The sequence below is a fragment of the Protopterus annectens genome, chromosome 8.part0 (genome assembly GCF_019279795.1).
Source record: "Protopterus annectens isolate FY-2018-M chromosome 8.part0, PAN1.0, whole genome shotgun sequence".
Taxonomy (NCBI): domain Eukaryota; kingdom Metazoa; phylum Chordata; order Ceratodontiformes; family Protopteridae; genus Protopterus; species Protopterus annectens.
In genome coordinates this window covers 1,017,523,225-1,017,550,276 of record NC_056741.1, presented here as the reverse complement: position 1 = coordinate 1,017,550,276, position 27,052 = coordinate 1,017,523,225, and the positions used below count along the sequence as shown (strand labels likewise).

General features: G+C 37.2%; 1 protein-coding gene across 1 annotated transcript in view; it reads right to left on the bottom strand.

The window, feature by feature from the left end:
• The window catches only part of LOC122809199 (alpha-tectorin-like), a 1,556,410-nt gene that overhangs the window by 1,248,296 nt on the left and 281,062 nt on the right, over positions 1–27,052 (bottom strand). The window contains exon 11 of the mRNA XM_044080507.1: positions 18,246–18,810. Within this exon, the coding sequence (XP_043936442.1) occupies positions 18,246–18,810 (565 nt within the window). The remainder of the gene's footprint in view (positions 1–18,245; positions 18,811–27,052) is intronic.

The following is a 27,052-nucleotide window of genomic DNA, read 5'->3' as shown; positions in this document are numbered from 1 at the left end:
TTTTTTTTTGTACACTTGACTGTAGACACCTTGCGCTGAACGCGTGGGCAGCATCTTGCCACGCCATCTGCTGTCGGACCCACCTGCGGTTGAGGTGTTGGCGTTCCAGGCTCCGCTGGCTGTTGGGTGTGCAGTGTTTGGGTGCTACCTATGTTGGAGTCACACATGGGACTGCACATACAGTACACATTACGGGTGTCCATGTTTGTGTGCCGTCCATTTCACTGTGTGTGCAGGTAGGGAGGTGTCAGTCCATGGGGCCTACGCTGTCAGAGTATGTGCTATACGTTCCCTCTTTGCCAAGGCATAGGCATATTGGGTACACCTCCGTCTGCCTACTGGGGCTGGCACAGTGTGTTCATGGCGATGAACGCCCTGTGCCTGTGCTTGCCTTGGCAGTTGTGGCGGGCTTGGTGGCCCTACACCATTATGTCCCTGCAGCAGCTGTTTCCGCAGGATCATATTATGTAGCATGGCACATACTATGAATATGTGGGCACATGTGCCTGTAGAGTACTGCAAGGCTCCACCGGATGTATCCAAGCACCGGAACCGTGATTTCAACATCCCAAATACACGCTCTATGATTATTCTGGTTTGTGCGTGTGCCTCATTATGGCGTTCTTGCATGTGTGTGTGTGCATTTCTGATGGGTGTCATCATCCACGGCTCCAGTGCGTAGCCAGCATCTCCCACAAGGTGACCTTGTGTGATGTCCCCCCTGGTGAATACCTGATACAGCTGTGAGGCATGCCAGATATGGGAGTCGTGGTGGCTTCCAGGGCTGCCAGCACACACATCCATGATAATGCCCTGCGCATTGCACACGACCTGGCAATTGATGTAGGGGAATCCCTTGCGGTTTATGTAGCGTCTACCCTGCTCCCCGGGTGGTGACTTGATTTCTATGTGCGTACAGTCTATCGCACCCAGTACCTCCAGGTATTGTGTCACATGGTGGAAGTGGCGCATATTGCTAGCCAACTCCTCCTGAGATCTGGGGAAGGATATATACTCATGGGCATGTCGTAACATGGCATCCAGAAACTGGTGTAGTACCCTGGATGCTGATGCCTGTGAGATGCCCATTATATCCCCGGTTGGCCGTTGAAAGGTACCTGTTGCCAGTATTCGCAAGCTTACACATACCTTTGTGTCCACTGGGATGGGCTCCCCTCTGTTGTCTCTTGTTCTCAGGCGTGGCCGGCACATCTCCACTATTTGCTGTAACGTGTCCCTGTCCACCCTGTAACGCTCTACTATTTCCAGGTCTTGCAGCCCCTGGTAGGTCGCCCTTGGTCTGAACAATCTCCTTCTCCTCTGAGGCCTACGGTAGTTGTCGGCACCCTCCTCTGCAACTCCGTCTGTCTCTAACACATACCGATGCATCACGGCCACGGCAGCACCCAACATATACATTTTAAAAGTTCCCCATGTGTTTACACCCTAAAGTGCGGAGTTTGGGAATACGCGCTGTGTGTTGTGTGCATTCACACTTTATAGTGTTGTGCTCTACACCCGGTGATGTCATTGGGTGTGTCTGTGCTGCCGTATCTGTGTGTTATCTTCCATGTTTTACCGTTGGCACTGCAACGCTGTTGCCTTTGGTGTTACATTACACTTGCCTGCATTGGTTTAGCTTTACACCTTAATTTACTGTTTGTGCAGGTTGCACCTACTATTTCCTGGAGTGCATCCTGCAGGCACATGGCATCTCATGCATTTTGTCTGCCGCCGCCGTTATGCTACCTCTCTACTTGGCTGTGCTGTATCGGTTCTTCGCTCTTTGCAATTCTGCTACATCCCCTACTTTCTTTGCATTCATATGCCTCCCCTTTCCTGTTTTGCGGGATTCTGCATGCAGAGTTGTCAGCTGCCGCCGATTGCCCTTCGTGGGTTGATTGGTGTTGATTGCTCATTACGACTCCAATTACACTGCTTCCGCATTTCCTCATATTCTCCGCATCACCTTCCCGTATCCGTGGTTGTTGACGGGCCGGCTGTCACATGACTGGGTTGGGGAACGTAGTCATCCTCGTACACATGCATCTGTGCACGCGTTCTGTACTCTCAGTGCATCTATTTCCTCACACGCCGGTGCTGATGCTGTGATGTGCATTGTACAGCCCCTGTTTGCTGGGCTCCAATGTGCTTCCTCCTACAGTGGCACACCCCTCTGCGATTGACATGTATTCCCTCTAGGCTACTCCTCGGTGTATTACCGCTGCACTGTTCGATGCAGCCTTACGCCAGCTGGGGGTTTGCGATTCAGTATTATCTGCCTCATTTGCATGGCATTGACTACTAATACATGGTTACGGCGCCGGACACCGCCGCCACTCCTTGGCAATCCTTGCGCTGTGGTTGTGGCTTTCCATGCATACTATGGTGTATTGTGGCTGTGATGCTGATGTGTCTTATACTGCTCTTTTATGACATTGTCATATTAATTCATTGTTCCGCACCTTCCGCGGACATGTCCTGGGGTTCTGCTCTGGTTTTTGCGTACATACCATTTATGTCGTTATTTACGTTTTCTGCATGTTTTCCTTTGACATTCTCGGTGTCTTTCCCCATTGGCATGTTGCACCAGTATGACACCTGACATTGGCAGCCTTCCGTTACTCCTATGTCATGTTTGGATGACTGTAAACCGTTTTTTTTGGTTTACATTGCCGTGTCGTTATGCTATGCCTGCGCCACTTAGTGGATCGCTATTTGCCTTCATTTGCATGGTGCAACACCGCACATGGGGTGTTTAACATACCTACGCCAGAGGCAGCGCAACTCAGGCATACGCCGGTGGTGCACGTGGGATTGGATCATACCTGAATCGCTCAGCGGCCATGTCTGGTGTTAGGGCGCCTACGCCATGCATGCGCCTGGCGCAAGGTTCATGAATCCCGGGGATTAACTTAAATATAGTGAGACATAAGCCTTAAAACACAAGCTATAGATAGAGATTCATTTAAACCCGGGGTGAAGTGGCGTTTAATTTTAGTTGCCAATGCAACTCCCTATGTTCTACCATATCATGCCATGGCCCTCACAGCAAATTCAAATGTATCATGGCGATTCCAAAAAATAAAAAAACATGGTCTGGATGTTTTTGTAAATGACTATACAAGGCATTAATAGTTCTCATATGTTTGAAATCATAAATATATTTGTAAATACGTTCTCTAAAATTACGGATAGTCTTTCCAACATAAAAACTTGGGCACATTTTATATAATGCCACAAATATCACTCACACTGATTTACAGTTACAGAAAAAACCTGTTTTGACTTTCATACCATTAATAAATACCTCGTTTCTCTAAAATATACTGGCACAAATTGCAGGTGCCACACTTGTAAGTACCCCAACCCCTTTCACTAATAGTAGTATATAATTTGTCATCTGATTCCAACATAATCTTAACACATTTAGCTTTTCTCCGATGTAGCTAGGACAACTCCAAAAAGTTTAATGTGAATCGCTTCTCGTCGACCACCATTGGAAGACTTCTTCAGACAAAAAAGGAAACAACATACACGACTTTTAAAATAAAAAGGGTGCCAACAAACCACATTAATTAATTAAGTTATCACTCTGGTTAACTGTTTGAGTGCTTGATTGAATGGTTGAACAAAATGTTGTTTTACATCAAACACCCTTTTCCTTATGTCAACAAAAAGAATAATGTCATTAAAAAAACCTTTAGCAAGGTCAAAACATTCATTCTAAAAAACCATGATACAACTGTACTCCTGTATAAAAATACAGGGACAATGAGTAAAAGCATTTATATATAAATACGTACATGTAGATATATACTTAAAAATAAAAAAACATAAAAAAGTGATGTTTAAACAACCGGACCACTGTCACAACCCAAACGAATGTCAGTACTTAACAGAAGTAGAAAGTGCAAAGGTCTAAATTCTAAACACTAAAATTGCCTAAAGTGTGAAACCATAAGTATTGTCTTGTACTAGTAAAGAAATAAAATTTAAAATTTAATTTATATCACCTCAGTAGACTTCTCAACTTTAAAATGCATGTCAATGATGTAACCTCGTTTAAACCGGAGAGAGTGTAGGAATTCAGCTTAAGCTGCTAAACCAGTTCACGTTTTTCTAACAATAACTGGTATGGTCCACCTTTTTCATCAACTACTACCTGGTCTATAACTTTAAACAAAAAAGCATGGGATGGGTTTTCATTGCAGTGTCTCACTAAGGCATTGTTACTATTCCTCTTCTTTATATGATACATGTGTTCATAAATCCTTTCTTTTAGTTTCCTCTCAGTTTTGCCAATGTAAAAAGCCAGACACAACTGACAGGAAGCTAAATAAACCACTGATTTAGAATTATAACTGTACCAGCCTCTGGCTTTAAACATGAGTTGATTTACTGTGAAACTAGACCCTGTAGATATAAATTTACAATAATTACATGCCTTACATTTATATGTACCTTCAGTCCTAGTAGATCTCTTAACAGTGTTTTCCACAATACTCTTCAAGTTTCTACCCTTTCTAAAAATGATAACAGGTTTATCACCTAATTTCTCTATTAAATCCTTCTCAAAGGTCAACAAGTACCAGTTCCTTCTAAGAATGCTACTGATAAGCCTCGCTTCCAAAGTGAAGGGTTTGATGAAACTCCTCTTGTAACCTACCAGGTCTGTACCTGTTGGACCCACATCCATCGGTGGCAAACTTACAGTAGGAACCACAACGGTCAGCACTTCTCCCACACCCAAATCAACCTCTCCTCCTTTTACAGTGAGGATGGGACTAAAGGTGCCTAACAGTCTTTTTATAACGACCTCTTTCACCACCTCATCAGCCATCGTTTCTGGGTAACCACGACTCATAAACAAAGTAGGAAAAAACCTTCAGTAAACCACCATAGCAAAAATTCCAGTAAACTGTATATAAAATGTGATATTCATTGCAAATCAAATGAATAAAACAATAAAATAAAATATGTCATTCCGAGTCCACTAAGCGCTTTCGGCAATTTGCCTTCTTCAGATTGCAGAACTTAGGACTGATATTTTCCCTTTTTAAAAAAAAAATGTCCAATAGAATTCAGATTTACAAAAGATAATTTGCATCTACCCTATCATAAACATTATACATAACTCATTGAGTCACAGTTCCTATTGGATTAAAAGCTACAGGCATAAACCAATGATCTTATTAAGACGGTACAAACATTAATTCTGCACCTATGACGTACATTCAATATTTGGTGCAATTCCATGACAAGAAACTCTCAATGCATAATATGCAGTTATTTTTAGCCAATCGTAAAACAACATAAAGGCCTATTGCACCACTCAGGTCCCTTTTTAACTTTGGTAGTATCTGACTAATCAAAACCTTTGCTGAGAAGCACGTTCCTTTAACCTGCCAATCAGCTCAGTGTAGAAGACAGTGGCCATGATACGGTAAATAAACCTTAAAAATCAGAAAGCTTTTATCTGACATAAATTCCACTCACACTTTAAATAGACCAAAGTATAAACAACAATGCTGGGTCTCCTAGTTTAGAAACTCATCCCTTAACTACGTATAATATGCAAAACAATAGAAGCATTAAACATAAAAATAATCTTTAGTGGCACAGACTTTTGCGTAGTGAGTTCGATCACGATCTCACTCAACAAACGCAATCTCATTAAAGTCAAAGAATATATCATCTCATTATAAGATGAAAAACATTATTAGATCTTAAAAACACAATATAGTTACGAGCATATGTAGAAAACAAAAACAAAATAATCTATCAGTTATTAGTATTCAGCTACTGCTAGCCAATCACCCAACAATAAAAGATGTCATACGGGCAGCTCTTACTAGTTCTCCTTTTAGGACAGACTTCTTCTGATGGAATGGATGACAACTGAAAAAGTGCAACAAAGTGTTTGAGTATGTAGGCTTCCTATAAATTTTAGCCAAGTAGCCTTTACGTACAGTGTCCTTCTTCAATTCCACATCGAAATAATTAATGATGTCCTCTTTATATGTGTATATGAACCTTAAAAAAGAGGTACTATTGTTTAAAGCCTCTACAAAGGAACGTGCATCATCTGCACTCCCTTGGAACATGATGAAAATGTCATCCAAAAACCTGTTATAGAGCTTGACCCTCTCATAGATATCCTTACTGGATATATGTTCACATTCCCATTGTGCTAACACTAAATTTTGTAAATGTCACTATTAAAGCTAACATAGTTGTTGCTCAAAATCATATCCAGTAATTCTTGGACCAAACGTGTTTCATCACTCTCTGCTTTGTAAGATAAAAGTTTCTTAGTAATGTATTCTAACCATATGTTATATGGGATAGAAAAATAAAGGTCCACTACATCTATTGTCAGGAAAAAAATATTGTCATGGAATTTAAATTTCTCTAAACTTTTCAAAAAGGCCCAAGAGTCTTTACATATCTGTTCCTCCCTGACCACATATTTCTTTAATAAGTGGTCCACAAACTTAGAATATGAATATGTAATAGAAGACCTTGCATTTACTAAAGCCCTCATAGGGGGATTGTTGACACTTTTGTGTAGTTTAGGTAAACAGAGCAAATTAGGTGTTCTTGGTCTCAAAATCTCTAAATAATTATAGACATCAACACTAATGAAACCTTCAATCAACAAATCCCTGAAAAAAGAAAAAAACGTTCTTGTAAGCAGTATTCATTTCATTGAGGCTAGATCTAATATAAATCTTACTGTTTCTTAAGCTTCACTTTAGTGTTCTTGATTAACTGTTGGTCGATAGAGGAAAACACCCTTTTGTAATCATAGTGATACCTTAAAAACTCAGGGTGTGTCTTAATGTCATGGTTTAACTCTGTAATTTCACTAGTTAAAGCCTCTATAGATATGGAATAATGTTTACACATCATATCTATTAATTCAGTACCGTGCTTATCAAACAACATTAACAGTTCGTTGTAAAACACTGTCCCTGCGTCTAACCCTGAAGGGTACTGCCAGGATCGTAAACCTTTCGGTACTACACCCTGCTTCTTGCACTCTCCAAAATAATTTATTTCCAGTTGCAACTTTTTAAGTTTCAACATTTTCCAATCAATCTCTTTCAACTTAAGAGATAAAGACTCACCTCCTCCAGCCGAGTGTTCACTAAGTACACCATTGTGGTTAACTCCAAAAGCCGGTTGTGCTTTTAACCATTCTGTAACAGGAGGAGGTGAGTCTGAAGGTACATATAAATGTAAGGCATGTAATTATTGTAAATTTATATCTACAGGGTCTAGTTTCACAGTAAATCAATGCATGTTTAAAGCCAGAGGCCGGTAGAGTTGTAATTCTAAATCAGTGGTTTATTTAGCTTCCTGTCAGTTGTGTCTGGCTTTTTACATTGGCAAAACTGAGAGGAAACTAAAAGAAAGGATTTATGAACACATGTATCATATAAAGAAGAGGAATAGTAACAATGCCTTAGCGAGACACTGCAATGAAAACCCATCCCATGCTTTTGTGTTTAAAGTTATAGACCAGGTAGTAGTTGATGAAAAAGGTGGACCATACCTGTTATTGTTAGAAAAACGTGAACTGGTTTAGCAGCTTAAGCTGAATTCCTACACTCTCTCCGGTTTAAACAAGGTTACATCACTGACATGCATTTTAAAGTTGAGAAGTCTACTGAGGAGATATAAATTAAATTTCAAATTTTATTTCTTTACTAGTACAAGACAATACTTATGGTTTCACACTTTAGGCAATTTTAGTGTTTAGAATTTAGACCTTTGCACTTTCTAGTTCTGTTAAGTACTGGCATTCCTTTGGGTTGTGACAGTGGTCCGGTTGTTTAAACATCACTTTTTTATGTTTTTTATTTTTAAGTATATATTTACATGTACGTATTTATATATAAATGATTTTACCCATTTTCTCTGTATTTTTATACAGGAGTACAGTTGTATCATGTTTTTTTAGAATGAATGTTTTGACCTTGCTAAAGGTTTTTTAATGACATTATTCTTTTTGTTGACATAAGAAAAAGGGTGTTTGATGTAAAACAACATTTTGTTCAACCATTCAATCAAGCACTCAAATAGTTAACCAGAGTGATAACTTAATTAATTAATGTGGTTTGTTGGCACCCTTTTTATTTTAAAAGTCGTGTATGTTGTTTCCTTTTTTATCTGAAGAAGTCTTCAAATGGTGGTCGACGAAAAGCGCTTCACATTAAACTTTTTGGAGTTGTCCTAGCTACAATGGAGCTTGTGTTTTTCTTTGTTTTTTTCAAGAGTTAGTCGTGCTGTGGATTTCAAACATTTAGCTTTTCTGGTAACACATACTGGTTTAATCCCCAAAATATCAGGTATCCATTCAAATGCTCTAAAAACAAACCAATTTTGGTTAATAATGTTTCAAATAAAACCATATTCCTCAGTAAAGGTTGTAATAAATGAACAATTATGTTCAACATTTGGTTCTCTTTGATATACCAAATCTTTATGGTCTACCAAAATGGGAATCACTTCCCTCTGCTGTCTCTTCTGAAGTACTTTCCCCCATATTAAATCAACTAAATCTTGGGGGTACACTTTAGTTGTAAACATTCCTTTCAAGTTTTCACATTCCTTAAGAAACATCTCTTCACTGCAAATCATATGTGCTAACCTCATATATTGCTTCTTAATGATTCCTCTCTTTTGATGCATCGGGTGGCAACTACTATAGTGCAAAAGGCTATTGGAGTATGATGGTTTTCTAAACACAGTGCTCTGTATACTTTCTTTCATGTCATCCTTATATATTAACATGTCCGAATAATTAATACTTACTGTACTGTAATGGTAAGTGAACTTTAAATAAGAGGTAGTGGAATGTAGATATTCCAAAAATCTATCTGTATCTACTTTGCTAACATCCCAAGCAATACAAATGTCATCCAAAAACCTCACATAAAAATGGTAAGGTGGGACATTGTCATTATTAAATATATATTGCTTTTCCCTCTGAAGTAGGACTATGTTAGCAAACACTGGGGCGTAACTTGCGCCCATAGCTACACCTCTTTTTTGTTGAAAAAATTGCCCATCCAAATGGATGAAATTATATTTCAAAACCATGTCTACCAATGCATCAAGAACATTAATCTCATTAGCACTAAAAATACCAGATTCATGAATAAAATCATGAAACATTTCTTTTCCAACATCTTGTGGAATAACATTAAATACATTTACTATATCAATGGTAACAAATGCTAAACTGGTACTATATTTAACCTTTCTCAATTTTTTCTAAAAAATCCCAAGAGTCTTTCATAACATGAGAGTAGCCAATTCTTTTACTTTTTTATCTATGTATACAGCCATAGGGTGAGTGATAGACGTTCTAGCACTCATAATAGTTCTCATAGGAGGGACCCACAAGCATTTATGCATTTTTGGGATCCCAAAAAGAAGGGAAACCAGAGGAAATTTAACCTCTAAAAATTCACAGATTTCTCTAGTAATTTCTTCTTGTTCCAACATGTCTAACAAGATAAATCTAATTCTAGAATAACATGAATTAATATAATTCAAAGATATCTGCTCAGAAAAATCTTCATTCAACACGTGTACAAACATTTTGTTAAGGTAATCCCCTCTAATCATAATCGCAATCCCTCCCCCTTTATCTGGCTTTATGACTCTAATAATTTTATTATGCATAAGTTCTTTCAATAAGCCTTGTTCGTTAATAATCAAATTTGTTCCACACATATTAACATTACTGCCCTTCAGCAATTTCCTGAAATTACATTTTTCAAAAATTACCAAGGGTGTAGGCAGCACAGGGTTAAAAACACTACTTCTTCTTAAAATATTACTAATATAATTATTATCGACACCATTAAACAACAATTTAAAATTAAGCTTTCTCAGATAAAGTTTTAAGTCCATCATTAAAGTCTCAATTCTATCATGTGTAGTAGGGACAAAAGTAAGCCCTTACGTAACAGACTCACTATACTTTCATTAAATGCAACTTTTGTGAAGTTATATACGTTGACGTCACCATTGGCATTAGTTAAAATGTTAGGCAACGCCTCATTAACAGTACCTGCTGTTTCATACTTTTCTAGTAATTCTGTGGATGCTGGTAGTATGAATTCTGCCTCTCGTACCTCTATCTGGCTCATCCTCTGTTCCATGGATGTTGGTTCTGATTCTGTTGATGAAAATTCTGTTTGTTGTTCCCAAAATGGTTCCGGTTCCTGAGCCTCTCGGATTTCCTGGGAGGAGCTGCTTCTAAAGGGGCCGCCCCCTCATCTTGGTTCTCAATATGCTCGACTTCCTCCAATGGGGGATTCACTTCTGAAACTCTATTATCTTGGTTCCACCCTTCTTGCACACTCATTGGCTGAGGGTATGCTTCCCCCTCCTGATATTCTCTTCTATCTCTGTCGAGGGGAACCAGCCAGTAAGCCATTTGGGTATTTCCACAGTTTAAGCCCCCTAGGGACTCTCTCAGTGTGAGTACATTCAGATAAAAAAGCATTTTCTACTTGTAATTTGTGACATTAAAGTAACACATTGTCAAAGCTAAAGTTTCACTGTATGAGCCTGTTTCACTACTTACATGCTGCAACTGAATAGTAGAATGCAACCAGTTGTTTAAATTAATGTTTACTGTCCATTCATTATCGGAAACCGGTCTGGCCCCATTCACATTCGGATTATCCACAGAAGACATGCAGAACTAAGAATCAGGGCAGAACAAGACAAAAATAGGAAAAACCAGTCCAACTGCTGGAATCCAAACAGAAAAATGACAAAAAAGCAGTTGACCACTGCTTTATTCACAACAATTTTGCACTTTCATGTGTGTATGACATACACTTCTTCGGAATAAAGGACATTCACAAAAATTCATTTTAAATAACCCACCAATAAAATCACATGCCCTATCAACACACCTACACAAATTAATTCTTAAAGGCATCTTTCTCAGACTTTCAAATGTTATAACTATGTATATACAGAAGAAAAAAGATATACCCTTTTATATTACAAATACATTAAAAATATTATTAAAAAATGCAACATATTAACTTAAATATAGTGAGACATAAGCCTTAAAACACAAGCTATAGATAGAGACTCATTTAAACCTGGGGGCGAAGTAGCGTTTAATTTTAGTTGCCAATGCAACTCCCTATGTTCTACCATATCACGCCATGGACCTCCCAGCAAATTCCGATGTATGGTGTCAATTCCAAAAAATAAAAGAACATGGTCTGGATGTTTTTGTAAATGACTATACAGGGCACTAGTAGTTCTCATATGTTTGATGTCAGACCACGTTTTTTTATTTTTTGGAATCAACACCATACATCAGAATTTGCTGGGAGGGCCATGGCGTGATATGGTAGAACATAGGGAGTTGCACTGGCAACTAAAATTAAATGCCACTTCGCCTCCAGGTTTAAATGAGTCTCTATTTATAGCTTGTGTTTTAAGGCTTATGTCTCACTATATTTAAGTTAATATGTTATATTTTTTTAATAACATTTTAATGTATTTGTGATATAATAGGGTATGTCTTTTTTCTTTTGTATAGACATATTTGTAACATTTTAAAGTCTGAGAAAGATGCTTTTAAGAATTGATTTGTGTAGGTGTGTTGATAGGACATGTGATTTTATTGGTGGGTTATTTAAACTGAATTTTTGTGAATGTTCTTTATTCTGAAGAAGTGTACGTTATACACACACAAAAGCACAACATTTTTGTGAATAAAGCAGTGGTCAACGGTTTACCTTTACATGTGCGTATCAGTGGTCAACGGTTTACCTTTACATGTGCGTATTGCACACGGGCGACCGACAATTGTTCGAAAGACAGTTTGCAAGGTTTGCAAACTTCAAACGGAAGAAGGTTCAAATGTGCAATGAGCAAATGCACAGTGAGATTCGCTCATTACACATTCGACATTCTGGGGCAGATTGCACTATAGTGGGGAGTTGGAAATGTTTCCTTTCCCCACTGTAGTGCAATCTTGGAGTTAAAATAATAAACTAGGGGGTGTAGAGTGCGCAGCCCCGCACATGGGGGTGCAGGGGGGGCTTGCCCCCCTGCATTACACTTTATCTAATTTTGTTGTCGACATTTATGTTCGAAACTTAGCGAATCAGCTGTTTGATTTGCTGCTTTTCGAACATTCACAACTGTCGCTGTTTCCAGTTTTATTTTTTCGATGTGACCATATGAATACATGCACAAGTGTGATTCGAGATTATAAAGGTAAACTGTGGTCAACTGCTTTTGGACATTGTTCTGTTTGGATTCCAGCAGTTGGTTTGGTTTTGCCTATTTTTGTCTTGTTCTATGTTGGTTCTTGGTTCTACATGTCTTCTGCGGATAATCCGAATGTGAAGGGGGCCAGACCGGTTTCTAACTTGGAAGACCTCCAGAAAAGTGTTGGGCAGCTCATTTTGTTGGTACAAGAGCTTATGGAATGGTCTAGTGGACCGGTAGCTGCTTCTTTGACTGCTACAGAATACCATCACACACCTGCCTGTTTGAAGAACTTTTCCCCTCATTTATTGGTGAATTTGGATAATGAATGGACAGTAAATATTAATTTAAACAACTGGTTGTTCTACTATTCAGTTGCAGCATGTAAGTAGTGAAATGGGCTCATACAGTGAAACTTTAACTAGCTTTGAAAAGGTGTTGCTTAAATGTCGCAAATTACAAGTAGAAAATGCTTTTTTATCTGAATGCATTCACACTGAGTGAGTCCCTAGGGGGCTTAGACTGTGGAAATACCCGAGTGGCTTACTGGCTGGTTCCCCTTTACATTTTGACTTGATTGAACTGTTTAATAAACAAGGTGAGGAGCTTTTGAAATTATTAAGAAAGCACAACCAGATTGAAATAGACAATCTTATGAAAGAAGCCGAAGGGCTGGACAATAAAATCAAAAAGTATGTGCTATTTTCTGTACAAGGTGTGCAATATACTGCAGTTTTCAGCAGAATAGACAATGTGGTAGCAGATATTCAAAAGAGAAAGTATAAAAAGCTCAACAGAGATAGAAGAGAATACCAGGGAGGGGAAAGCATACCCTCAGCTAATAGGTGCGCAAGAAGGGCGGAACCAAGATAATAGAGTTTCAGAAGTGAATCCCCCATTGGAGGAGTTTGAGCATATTGAGAACCAAGATGAGGGGGTGGCCCCTTTAGAAGCAGCTGCTCCCAAGAGACCTGAGAGGCTCAGGAACTGGAACCATTTTGGGAACAACGAGCAGAATTTTCATCAACAGAATCAGAACCAACATCCATGGAACAGAGGGCAAGCTACTGGGAGGTACAAGAGGCGGAATTCTTATTACCAGCATCCAAAGAATTACTAGAAAATTATGAAACAGCAGGTGCTGTTAATGAGGCATTGCCTAACATTTTAACTAATGCCAATGGTGACTTCAGAGTATATAACTTCACAGAAGTTGTGTTTAATGAAAGTACAGTGAGTCTGTTAAGTAAGGGCTTATTTTTGTCCCTACTACACATGATAGAATTGAGACTTTAATGGTGGACTTAAAACTGTATCTGAGAAAGCTTAATTTTAAATTGTTGTTTTATGGTGTCGATAATAATTATATTAGTAATATTTTAAGAAGAAGTAGTGTTTTTAACCCTGTGCTGCCTACACCCTTGGTAATTTTTGAAAAATTATGTGAATTTAATTTCAGGAAATTGCTAAAGGGCAATAATGTTAATATGTGTGGAACACATTTGACTATTAATGAACAAAGCTTATTGAAAGAACTTATGCATAATAAAATGATTAGAGTCATTAAACCAGATAAAGGGGGAGGGATTATGATTATGAATAGTGGGGATTACCTTAACAAAATGTTTGTACATGTGTTGGATGAAGATTTTCCTGAGCAGATATCTTTGAATTATAGTAATTCATGTTATTCTAGAATTAGATTTATCTTGTTAGACATGTTGGAACAAGAAGAAATTACTAGAGAAATCTATGAATTTTTAGAGGTTAAATGTCCTGTGGTTCCCCCCCTTTTTGGGATCCCAAAAATACATAAATGCTTGTGGGACCCTCCTATGAGAACTATTGTGAGTGCTAGAACTTCTATCACTCACCCTATGGTTGTATACATAGATAAAAAGTAAAAGCATTGGCTACTCTCATGTTATGAAAGACTCTTGGGATATTTTAGAAAAATTGAGAAAGGTAAAATATAGTACCAGTTTAGCGTTTGTTACCATTGATATAGTAAATGTATTTAATGTTATTCCACAAGATGTTGGAAAAGAAATGTTTCATGCTTTTATTTATGAATCTGATGTTTTTAGTGATAATGAGATTAATGTTCTTGATGCATTATTAGACATAGTTTTAAAATATAATTTCATCCATTTGGATGGGCAATTTTTTCAACAAAAAAGAGGTGTGGCTATGGGCGCAAGTTACGCCCCAGTGTTTGCTAACATAGTCCTACTTCAGTGGGAAAAGCAATATATATTTAATAATGAAAATGTCCCACCTTACCATTTTTATGTGAGGATTTTGGATCACATTTTTATTGCTTGGGATGTTAGCAAAGTAAAAGGAGAGAGATTTTTGGAAAATCTACATTCCACTACCTCTTATTTAAAGTTCACTTACCATTACAGTAAGCATTGATTATTTGGACATGTTAATATATAAGGATGATATGAAAAAAAGTATACAGAGCACTGTGTTTAGAAAAACAACATACTCCAATAGCCTTTTGCACTATAGTAGTTGCCACCCGATGCATCAAAAGAGAGGAATCATTAAGGGGCAATATATAAGGTTAGCATGTATGATTTGCAGTGAAGAGCTGTTTCTTAAGGAATGTGAAAACTTGAAAGGAATGTTTACAACTAAAGTGTACCCCCAAGATTTAGTTGATTTAATATGGGGGGAAGTCCTTCAGAAGAGACAGCAGAGGGAAGTGATTCCCATTTTGGTAGACAATAAAGCTTTAGTATATCAGAGAGAACCAAATGTTGAACATACTTGTTCATTTATTACCACATTTACTGAGAAATATGTTTTTATTTGAAACATTATTAACCAAAATTGGTTTGTTTTTAGAGCATTTGAAGCGATATCTGATATTTTGGGGATCAAACCAGTATCTGTTACCAGAAAAGCTAAATGTGTAAAGAATATGTTGGAATCAGATGACAAATCGTATACTACTGCTAGTGAAAGGGCTTGGGGTACTTACAAGTGTGGCATCTGCAATTTGTGACAGTATATTTTAGAGAAACATGAGGTGTTTATTAATGGTATGAAAGTCAAAACATATTCATTCTGTAACTGTAAACCAATGGGAGTGATATATGTGGCATTATGTAAAATGTGCCCAAGTTTTTATGTTGGAAAGACTCTCCATAATTTTAGAGAATGTATTTACGCATATATTTATGACATCAAACATATGAGAACTACTAATGCCTTGTAGAGTTATTTACAAAATCAACCAGACCACGTTTTTTTTTATTTTTTGGAATCGACACCATACATCGGAATTTGCTGGGAGGGCCATGACGTGATATGGTAGAACATAGGGAGTTGCACTGGCAACTAAAATTAAACGCCACTTCACCTCCAGGTTTAAATGAGTCTCTTTCTGTAGCTTATGTTTTAAGGCTTATATCTCACTATATTTAAATTAATATGTTGCATTTTTTAATAAAATTTTTAATGCATTTTGATATAATAGGGTATGTCTTTTTTCTTTTGTATATAAATATTTATAACATTTGAAAGTTTGAGAAAGATGCCTTTAAGAATTGATTTGTGTAGGTGTATTGATGGGTCATGTGATTTTATTGGTGGGTTATTTAAACTGAATTTTTGTGAATGTTCTTTATTATGAAGAAGTGGATGTGATACACACAAGAAAGTGCTAAATTTTTGTGATTAAAGCAGTGGTCAACTGGTTTTGGTAATTTTTCTGTTTGGATTCCAGCAGTTGGTTTGGTTTTGCCTATTTTTGTCTTGTTCTGCCTTGGTTCTTGCTTCTACATAAAGATCTACTTCTTAAGCAGAAGTAGTAAATTACTTTAGTGGACAGAAGAGGAATAAATCAAACATAACTTACATTGTAAGACGAGGACAGAAGATGAAAGACTGAATCCCAGATCTGAAAAAGAGAATAGTACAGTCATGACTACGGCTGGGATAACCCAAGACTGATTTGAGATACAGACACTGGAAAAGCCATCAGAAGAGAGGCTGATGCTGATCTGCCTATCCTGGGATGGGAGGTCATCACATCTCATGGCAAGAGAGGCACATGTGGATCAAACCGCATGCAGATGCAATATACAAAAGGGACAATGTCAGAGAATAAATACTGCCAAGTGCAGGTTTGCATTTACAGAGTACAGTGAGAAAAATGGAAACAGCTAATGATCTGATACCAGGAAGAGAAGCTTCAGTAACTGATTTTTGTTGTGTAAAACAAGAAATGAATTACTTTTAGAAATTGAAGAGCCTTCTAAAGTGATAGTACCCTGAGATTTGTATTTCAGCTATGTGAATGTGCAGCAACAGACACTGATACTGAAACTGATAATACCACCCTTGAGCTCTGTGTTTGTTTTTGTCTTTTTAAAATGGATGTCAATAGAATTACCAGATGGACTTGGAGATGTTTGCTGGGATTCATATTAATTAGCACCAAAGTCCAAATTTCCTTCCAGAAATGAGTTGATTAGAGCTACAATCCGAAGTACTGAATCAAGTCTCTAGAGGGTAAAATCTCTTTACACAGGAATTTTCATGAGTATGAATCTCACACTATGCAGCTTGGAAAACTATGCAGTAAAGCACCAGGCACCTGTGCTAGGCACTAAGAAGTGTGCACACAAGTACTAATCACCTGTATCCCAAGACACAAAAAACATGCACACAGCACATACTTTTGCACATACAATAGCTATTCACTCACAGACACTCAATTATATGCTTGTACAGTACTACAGTCTTCACAGATACAGTGACAAATTGACACACACACACACACACACACACACACGCACACACACACACACACACACACACACACACACACACACACACACACACACACACACACACACACACATACACATACATACATACAATCACATTCACCTATATCACTGCTGACCTTCATCAGTTACTTGTGCAGGCTAAACTGGATCCAGTTCATCCAATGCCGATTCCCACCACTGAAAGCATAGTTGTATGCCACAAAAGTGTAGCACACCCTCAACTCCTTTAGAATTCTACCCCACACTTGCATGGTTCAGATGTCTATGAGTCCTATACTATTCAAGTACAGTAACAGAGCAGCACATTCGGACATCAATTTAGAAAGCCCCTGTCTGAAATTCAGTGCTTATGGTATACAGTGGTGATCTAAACATTGAGGAGCGGGTCTGTCAATCAGAACAGACTTGCAAAGTATGCACACTTCACAAGCATCTATAAATACGGGTCTGTATTAGAAGACCAAAGTCGGCTATGAGCAAACACCATTTGGTCGACACCAAATAGGTGAAAACGGGAAATATTGAAGAAGAAAAAAAAAAACTAAGACAGGCAAACTGCCAGAAACTATTTAAAGCAGGGGGGCAAGCCCCCCTGCACCCCCACACTCCTGCTACTTAAATATACTAAACCAGAGATCGCACTGCATTGAAGTAAAGGGAAGGATTCCCTACAGAGATCTCCATTCATTCTTTCGATATTTCCCGTTTTCGCACATTTGGTGTCGCCCAAATGGTGTTTGCTCATAGCAGACTTCGGTCTTCTAATATAGACCCTATAAATGCTCCCCAGAGTCTGTTTTTGTGTTATAAATGGCATGCTATATTGTTTAAAAGTAGAAAGAAAAGGAATAGATATAGAAGGTACAAATAGATTATGACTGATTTAACTACAGATTATTTTGTAGAAAAAAAATGCATTAGTAAAAAACACAATGAAAGCAAGTGAAGCCATAATAATTGCCATAAAAATTTTTAAAGCTTTTAATTTCCTTTACTTGTTATTGAGTTTCTTTTTAGTATAACCAATTTTCTTTTTTTCACAGCTAAAAACTGATCTGAGAAATTTCTTGAAAATTATATATGTAACTATGGCAAATAGGTAATCAAAAAGAACAGGGACTCATAATGTAAGATGGGTTTATAGTTACTGAATTGAATATGGATACTTACCACACCCTGTGATGTTTCTCCAGTCACCTACAGTCACACCATGCCTCTGGCACTGCAAAGCGTAACTTTTTACTGCTTCACATAGGCTTGTGTGGTCTCCATTCATAGCACACAGATCATAGACACAGTTATCAAAATAAGTGTCACTGTAAAAAACTTTCTGGCAACTGCTGAAAGGACCATTCACACTTGTGATGATCCCACACTGGGGCAAGGATCTATACTCCTGTCTTTTTACTTCAGGGCATACAGGGACCTGGACAGTCGGAATACATGATGTGGAAGAATTTGTGTCTATCCAGCTGTTTCCAAAGCTCAAGGCACTCACAGCAGTTAAACCATCTGGCATGATGAAGTCATCACTTCCATCTCCATTGAAATTTCCACACAGACCACAAACCTGTCCACTGTATGTTGCAGGTAATTTGAGAGTAACAAGGTGATACCAGTCATATGACAAGGAAAAGCCAAAGTTTGTCTGCACAGTTGCAGATGATCCACTGTAGTAAATGTGGATTTTGCCTGACTCAAGGATGAGTGGCAGATTGATACTGGAACCATCAACCTGAAATGAAAACAAAAAAGTAATTACATTACAATTTATTGCTCATAGTTCAGATAAGCATAATACCTTCAGCATAACTATTTCTAAATTCTTTGTCTGTTAACTGTTGTAGAATTTTAATGACCCTTTTCAGACAAAGTGTGAAAGAGATTACAATACAGTGATTATTGACCACAGAGAGCACAGAATACAACAAAAGGAAGAAAAAAAATGGAAAACACATTTATTTATACACAAGTAGTAATAACCAACAGACTAGGCAATGCTGGGCAATGTTGCACTACAAATGGGTAGTCTGAAATCAAATCAGAAGGTAGAAGACATCATTGCCAGTGAGTTGCACGATATCTCATACATTTATGGATCTATTGAAAGCTCTCTATGTTTCGCTTTATCAACATGCAATTTAACTAAAAATATGTATTGAATATTTATCATCATAATCTATTTATCTATTTTGTTATACCCAGCTACAATTACCTAGAAATCTAATGTTATGGTTAAACATTTATGCTCTATATATGTACATGATTAAGCACAAACCTTGGTTTTGCATATGGGTTTTGCCATCATACCCACAATGTAGGGAGTTTTAATCCACATACCTCCCTATAACACATATACATATGAGCTGTGCCATCACACCCACAATGTATGGAGTTTCAATCAGCATACCTCCCCATAATACATATACAAACTCATTACCATGAAGAGAAATGAAAAGCCTCATATACAGTGAATCACTGCCAGTATGCTATCAGAGATGTCACAGAAATCAAGAGGAATTATAAGGCAGAAACTGATGTGAACAGTTTCTTCATAGAGATAGTGTCTTGTCCTACCTAATGTGTGTAAAGTACCTAAAGTAAAATAATTTGCCAAGATTTGTAAAAACAAAAAAAGTACAGAGAGAGAGAGAGAGAGAGAGAGAGAGAGAGAGAGAGAGATTACAATACAATGATTATTGACTGCAGAGACCATAGAAACAAAGTCAACAAGCAAAAATATAGAAGTCATGGATAAAGCATTTCTTAAATAATGAAGAAAATGGGTCAGATAGAAAAAGTGATACCAAAAATTTTCTTTCAAATAAGGAAAATATTACCAGAAATCCAGAAGTTAAGGTCAGAATTCAAAGAAATCCAGATATGTGTGGAAGACTTACAGAACAAAATAGTTGTAAGTGGCTGAGCAGATAGCACACCTGCTCTTATGCTAACAGATCAGAAGTCTGTGGGTTCTTTTCTTACTCTAGGTGCTTGATTATTTTCCAGTACTGGCACTGCAGTGCAGAGATGCTATAATCCTAAGCGACCCATGATTCAGGTGAGATGTTAAACTTACATTGTTGCCACATAGCTTTGTCTCTTCCTCTTCAGAATGAACTGTAAAAGTGTTTTATACATTTTTTTCTATTTTTTCATAATTCACTTTCCTCTCACTTGTCTCAGCTTGAATATATATATATATAGAGAGAGAGAGATATGTATGTGTGTGTGTGTGTGTGTGTGTATATATATATATATATATATATATATATCTATATATATATATATATATATATATATATATATATATACGCTGCCTTATATTTTTCTTTACATACAGTGCACCAATATAATAAACTGTTGTGAAAATTGTTTATTGTCAAATGCCTCTCCCGCAAATCCCTTCTTTCCTTTCCTAATTTTTTTTTAATTATTGCTCCTAGCAACCTTTTTAATTCTTTTATCTTCTCATTTCTCTTAACACTGCCCATACGGCCTTATGTTTAGAAAAACATGCCTCTTTATATCCTCTTCTTAATTCTTTTAATATTTCTGAATATATTACGTAGTCAGCCTCAGTCTTTGAATTCCATGTCTATACGTACATTTCCGTTCCTTCCCTATCTTCAATTATCATACTTTAACACTTCCTTTATCATTTTAATATATATGTCTCCTTACATTCTTATTTTCTTAAATTACAATTCAGGTGTCTTATTCAAATTAAAGGCATATTATCCAGCATATAATCTTGTACTTCTGCTAAATAGCTTTTCTGTCCCCCACATCCACAAATGCAAATATCATATTTAATTTAATAGGTTTCACATTAATCCTATCCTTATATCATATACTAGCATGCTACCTATTATAACTACTTTTACACCCATCCCTTTTGATGCTTTTATTAAAATATAACCGCGATCCTATAACATACTTACATCCTTCTCTCTATACTATTTTTTCTCCAAGGTTGTTTTAAAAACGTCTCTCTCTCTCTCTTGCTTCCACATATCATATCCGACCAACACATGACATTCAGCTTTGTTTTCTATACCATTCAAAAACTGCCATTCTCATTGTCATTTAAATACTATTAACATTTAATAAAACCACATTAATATTAGCCTTCACATTTTTTTGCATGTTTATCCCATCTTTTGTTTTTTTTCCTTCTTCCAACTCTCCCCCCTACAGATTTTGTTACCTTTTTGCAACTCTGAATTTTCCTACCCTCCTTATCTTCTTCTTTTAGTCTTTTCCAAATGCCATTTTTTGTGTCCATCATATAAGCCTTTTACCTGTCAATTACTTTTTCATTATTGTCTTTTAATTCCTACTAAGCATTTTTTCCAAAAAGCTGGTCCTCCTCCCATCTGATCCAGTTGTGCTTCCTTTTCATATACTGCTTTTGACCATAGTCTGCTGAAAATGCTGCACAAGTTAATTTTTTTATATTTTCCATATCCTTATAGCATTTCTTTCTACCTTCTTTTCCCTCCACATGTCTGCTTCTGCAGCACTCCCTGTATCACCTCTCTGTCTTCAGGCTCATCTTCGCTAAATAATTTCTGCAGAATCTGCATTCCTAATCCATATAATTTACTTTGATCTTGTCTGTCTCCATATTGGTAACATTTAAATCCTCTCATGCTTCTTCCTTCTCCTGCTCAGCACACACAGAGCTGTCATCTGTATTAGTAAAGGTTGTCCCCCCAAGTGCAAAACTGCATTGGTTAAGATCTAAGATCTAAGCAGACTTCATTATTCTTTGAGTCAGACAACAGATCAGTAAGGTAGCTTTCAAAATAGTCTCCTAGAAATGTTGTTTTCACTTTAAAGCTGGGGGTAATTATTGATCTTTTTCAGTATTTGGGACAACACCCTTTAGTTAATAATCCACTGAAAATCAGTGTCAGATAAGGAAGTAAATTATTTTTAATGTTATTAATAAAGATAACCAGAATGTTGTCTTGTACATTCTTAACTATTTTCTTAAGAGAGTTAGCAGTAGTTTTACTTGGCTGAATATAGCAGCGGTGTTACTTGGTTGGATATTTTCTATAATGTTTCTTATTCTTGTACAGTTTAATTAATTTTATAATATACCAGATTGGCAACTTGTTCCTGTTTAATTTGTCAGTAACAATAGTTATAGCTTGATCAAAAGAATTGGGCAGATGTCTGTTGAGTACTGTGAGCATACTTTTTCATCCATGGAGTGGGGTGGGGTGAAAGTCTGGAAGCAAATAAGCAATGCACTCACTGTATAGTTACTTTATACCTTATAATCTGCAGATCTGGAGGCCACAGAGGGAGAGGGAAATCAAGAAAGCCACCAGATAGATGCATAGAATACAGGAGAGAGGATGATGTGACCAGAGACTAAAGGACCTATTTTTGCTAGAGACTAGAAGGGGTGGGTGATATGATATGTATGCACAAGGTTATACTTTGGAGACATCAAAGGGTTGCTCTGAACAAAAATGTTAAAATACTAGATATGTAGAAGCAGTTGTCTATATGGGTAAAATATACTCTGGTTCAGGAAAAATAATTCCTGGAAAAAGCACTGAGCTAATGATACCAGCTACCAGAATGGGTGATATAGAAAGAATTAACTATGATATTCAAATATGCACGTGCACGGAACAGGTAGGGAATGGGGGTGGAGGGAATGCAGTGGGTGTAGAATGCTACTTGCACTATCACTGCTTTATTTATTTATTGTGTTTGGAAGTACAAAAGTATTATTCACAGCAGAAATTTAGCTCAACTACTTACACCTGGAATCATTCATCTAGCATGAAATATGGCAGAAAGCCGGAAGCTTTAAATTTAGGCATTTCATTTTTTCTTCACTGAAAACATATTAACTGAAAGTTCAAGGGGGGTTTATCATGGTGCACTACTAAGTGTTGTGAAAAACTCCAAAAAAACATTCAACTCATTAACTTTCCTTGATGATAAGTAAGATAAAAAACAACACTTCGAAAAAAATCAAGTAAGCACTGTCAGCTCCGAATGACTTTACCATTTATTAGACATTCTTTTCTTGACAAGAACACAAGGTCATAGAGGAACCATAGATGTATGCATTTCTGAGCTGATGAACAGAGCTACATGCGATCAGTTTGTTGAGCTCTAGTAAGTTGCAGCACAAATCGCAACTGAGGTGAGGAATAGCCTATTTAAAGAACTGGACTTGGCTTTATCAAAAGCTGAGGATACATGCTTATTAACTGAAATTGTTAGACCGATATTAAAATAATTAACTGATGAACAGAAGATGCATGATATAAAATAAGAGAAAAATGAGATATCAACTGGGGATCTATTGTAAAAGCAATGCACAAGAAAGCTATGTGAAAATCTAGAATGGAAGATGGGCATATGATTGCACAGTTTAAATGCAAGCTCACAGTAAATGTGACTATATAAATATTATACCATGATCCCCCCAAAACGTGCACGCTGATTGGCCAGCGTGCCCATTGTAAATCGAGTTATACTAATGGAAAAAGGTCCGGTCGCCCGGACTTTTTTTCCATTAGTATAACTCGTTTTTTTTAAACACTATCTCGCTATGTTAAATGGGTTTAACATAGCGAGACAGCTTTAAAATAAGCAACGGAGATCACCCAGGCGTGGGTTATTGCTATAATAGACAATAAAACATTTAACTCCACAAGGTTTGCAAAAGGAAGTTTTTTTTTAACTTGGATAAGGATGAAAGAGAAGCACAAAATGGTCTCTACAAAAAAGTAATACAAGAATTATGAAAGCTGACAAATGGAAGTGTCTTGGTCATGATGGCTACTAGTGATGAGACCAAGATGTTAAAAATATTAAAAGAGATGAAAGTTTATAAACAGGTATATATGGTGCACATTCAGGTTATGTTACCAAATATACAGCCGTCCGTTGTTCACAGTCTTTCAGCTTCTGACCCCTACTATCTCCCTATAGGTTTTAACAGCTACTCTTGCTTTCAGTTCCTAAACTACTTGTTACAGTCATTAATCTTTTTAGTCCTGCCTCTACTGCCCATGTTTCTAATAACATCTTTGAGAAGATAACTGTGCTGCCCCTCTATTGTTCCACAGCACTGTAGTCTTTTTCATGACTTTGTGAAGTCCCTTAAATGCTGTCATTAGTAGCCCTGCATATTAACAAGTATTGATAGACCCTTCCCCTGCTACTATCTTTACTAGTACTTGGTTTACATTTCCAAGTTGTAACTCCAGTATTGTCTCCAGTCCTGCTTTATTTCACCCCATATTATTTCCTTAGAAATTACTGAAGCCCTGAATAATCAGAGCCTTTTCTGCCCCTCTTCTGCCAGATCTCCCTAACACTGTTTATTATTTCATCCTTCTCATTTATACTACTGTCTCTGCAGTGCTGCCTATCTCTAGTACTTCTATCTCTCCCTGCAGCATCTTTCTTGATTCATGTTTTGCCCACTGGCACTTTGGGTCTTTCTCTCCTCTCTTCTATTGCATTTTTTTGGGTTCTATTTGGCCTCTTCTCTTCTAGTTATCCCCTTATCCCACAAACACTTTGTCTTCGATGCAGAAAAGTCCCATTCTGTGCTGGTTTCATGATTTCTTCCATATTCTTCACTACCCTTTTCTGTCTACACAATAATGTATCTGTTATGCCTTTTGAACCTGTCTAGCAATCATCTAAAATCTTCAGCAAATCTCCCATCTGACCCTTCAAAACTCCTTTATCGAGAATATTGACCTACGTTGTGCACATATGCCCCCTGTTTTCTCTTCCCTTTCCTTTTACTCTGTACTCCACAGTTAGCTGTGGTCTTCATCCGACTCCTAATTCTTCATTCTAGTCCTGTTCTACAATATTCTACTCCTCGCTGCTGTCGTTCTCGGGCTGACCTTTCAGTCTGCCGACTGTGTCATCTTATTCCGTGCAAGCATTTGCCTGTCATAGGTAGTACTTGATTTCCGTACAGTCCTCTTGTCATTTTCCTTGGCAGCTTTTGCCACGTGGCTTACTGGGTCTATATCGCTTTGTCGAAGACTGAAAATATTGAAGCTGATATGGTTTAGTTGTTTTCCTTTTTCTTTTTTGTTTTCTTTTTTTATGTTCAAAGTTTCAAAATATCGATGATATGGTGTCAACCATATCAGATTCGATATTTTGAAATGTCGATGATGTGATATAAACGTGGCTTACTACTACACAATAAAACTCACCACCTTATTCTACAAAAAAAAACTGTTTTATTACTGTGCTACTGACCCTTCAGTATTTAGTGCTTTTTCATTTTTTTTTTTCAAAACCCTAGAAGCCTATACAGTTCTATATTCTCCATTTAGAAGTACCATTACCTCTTTAGCAGTATACTGTAGAATTCATTAATCATTTTTTTCTGTTACATTTTCCTGTTCAGTTACCTCTTCTGATATCAATTGCACAATGGTATTAACAGAATATTATAATATACTATACATCATTGCTAATCAGTATACCATGGTAGAGTTTTACTCTCCCTTGAAAATTTCATTACCAGCTTTAATGTCATACAGATTAGCTAGGGCAGGCCAATGGCTGTGGCTAGCAACTAGCTGCTTTGCTGATATAATTTATGTTTAACACTGTTTAAATGATGTATATTCTGTAAATAGAAGTGATGTGTATTCTGTAAAATATTGAGCTGTGGTATCTGTGCAGGCAGATGGAATTCCTTTGCATAGCAATTCATCTGTCAGGATTCCTGTTGTTCTATGTTAATGGCTTTTTAGTCAGTCACAGGTGTTAACAATGTCTTATAGACTGTCCAGGAGGAGTGTGACTTGAACATGCCGGCTATCACTTGCAGTGGATACCATATGTGGGGCTGTTGAGATTATGCCAGACACATCAATGTCTTATGAATCAAAAGTAGCCCATCTTCCATCCATCCTCAAGCCCTTTTCCCATTTTTACACTTGGGGTCGAGGTGTCAGTTCAGCAGTGACAATCATCTTAAGCCAAGGTTTACATCATCGGCAGACAAACAACCAAGGCTGGTGCAAAGAAGTAATGTATGTCTGGATACAAAAGCTTAAACAGACTAATACTGTCCACAAGATATATGCTGGCACTCCGTTAAAAGTAGGTTTTTAATTTCTCCAAAGTTAAAAATCAAAACAGTAAAAAGTCCCTTTCTTTTACAAATGATAAGCGCTTTCGAATAATCTTCATCAGATCATTAAAAAACATGGGACTCCAATTATGTTTATATAAAAGTTAATTAAACATCAGACCAATGAGAATTCTGGCTTCCGATCATTTGTTTCATTGCACCCAATCACTTTTCATGCTCATCCATCCTATTCAAAAGCTGTTATAGCCAGTAGGAAGATCCTATTGTCGACACACCTTCATGTTACCCAAGGGTGGAACTTGTTTCCTTCATAATCGGCTTTCAGTATTAAAATTAGTTAAACATCAGACCAATGGGAGGAACTGGCTTCCGATCATTTATATAGTGTAATCCAATCACTTTTTATGTTCATCCTTCAGATTCAAAAACTACTACAGCCAATGTAAAGATCCTGAGACTGACACATCCTCACATCAGCCAATGATAAATCACCTTGCCTTCAGAAACAATTTCAGGGGAATAACACAAACCAAGCTTGGTTGCCATTCAGCTTGTATAGTAATAATTTTCCTTAGTTTTAAAATTCTCAATGTCAGCTTTACTTGCATCCATATACACATAACAGTGACTAGTTTTATTTTATCTGATCCTGACACTTTGTGTTTTCATCAATCAAACTCAATAGTTAATATATTCAATGCGGAGATCCTAGAACCGACATACTATAATGTCAACTAGTAATCGGTCTCCTAGCCTCCAGGTTTAATTTCAAAGGAAAAGCACTCTCCAGGCCAGGTTGCCACTCAGTTCATATAATGATAATTCTTTGTAATACGTTTAGTTGCATGAAAATCTCAGT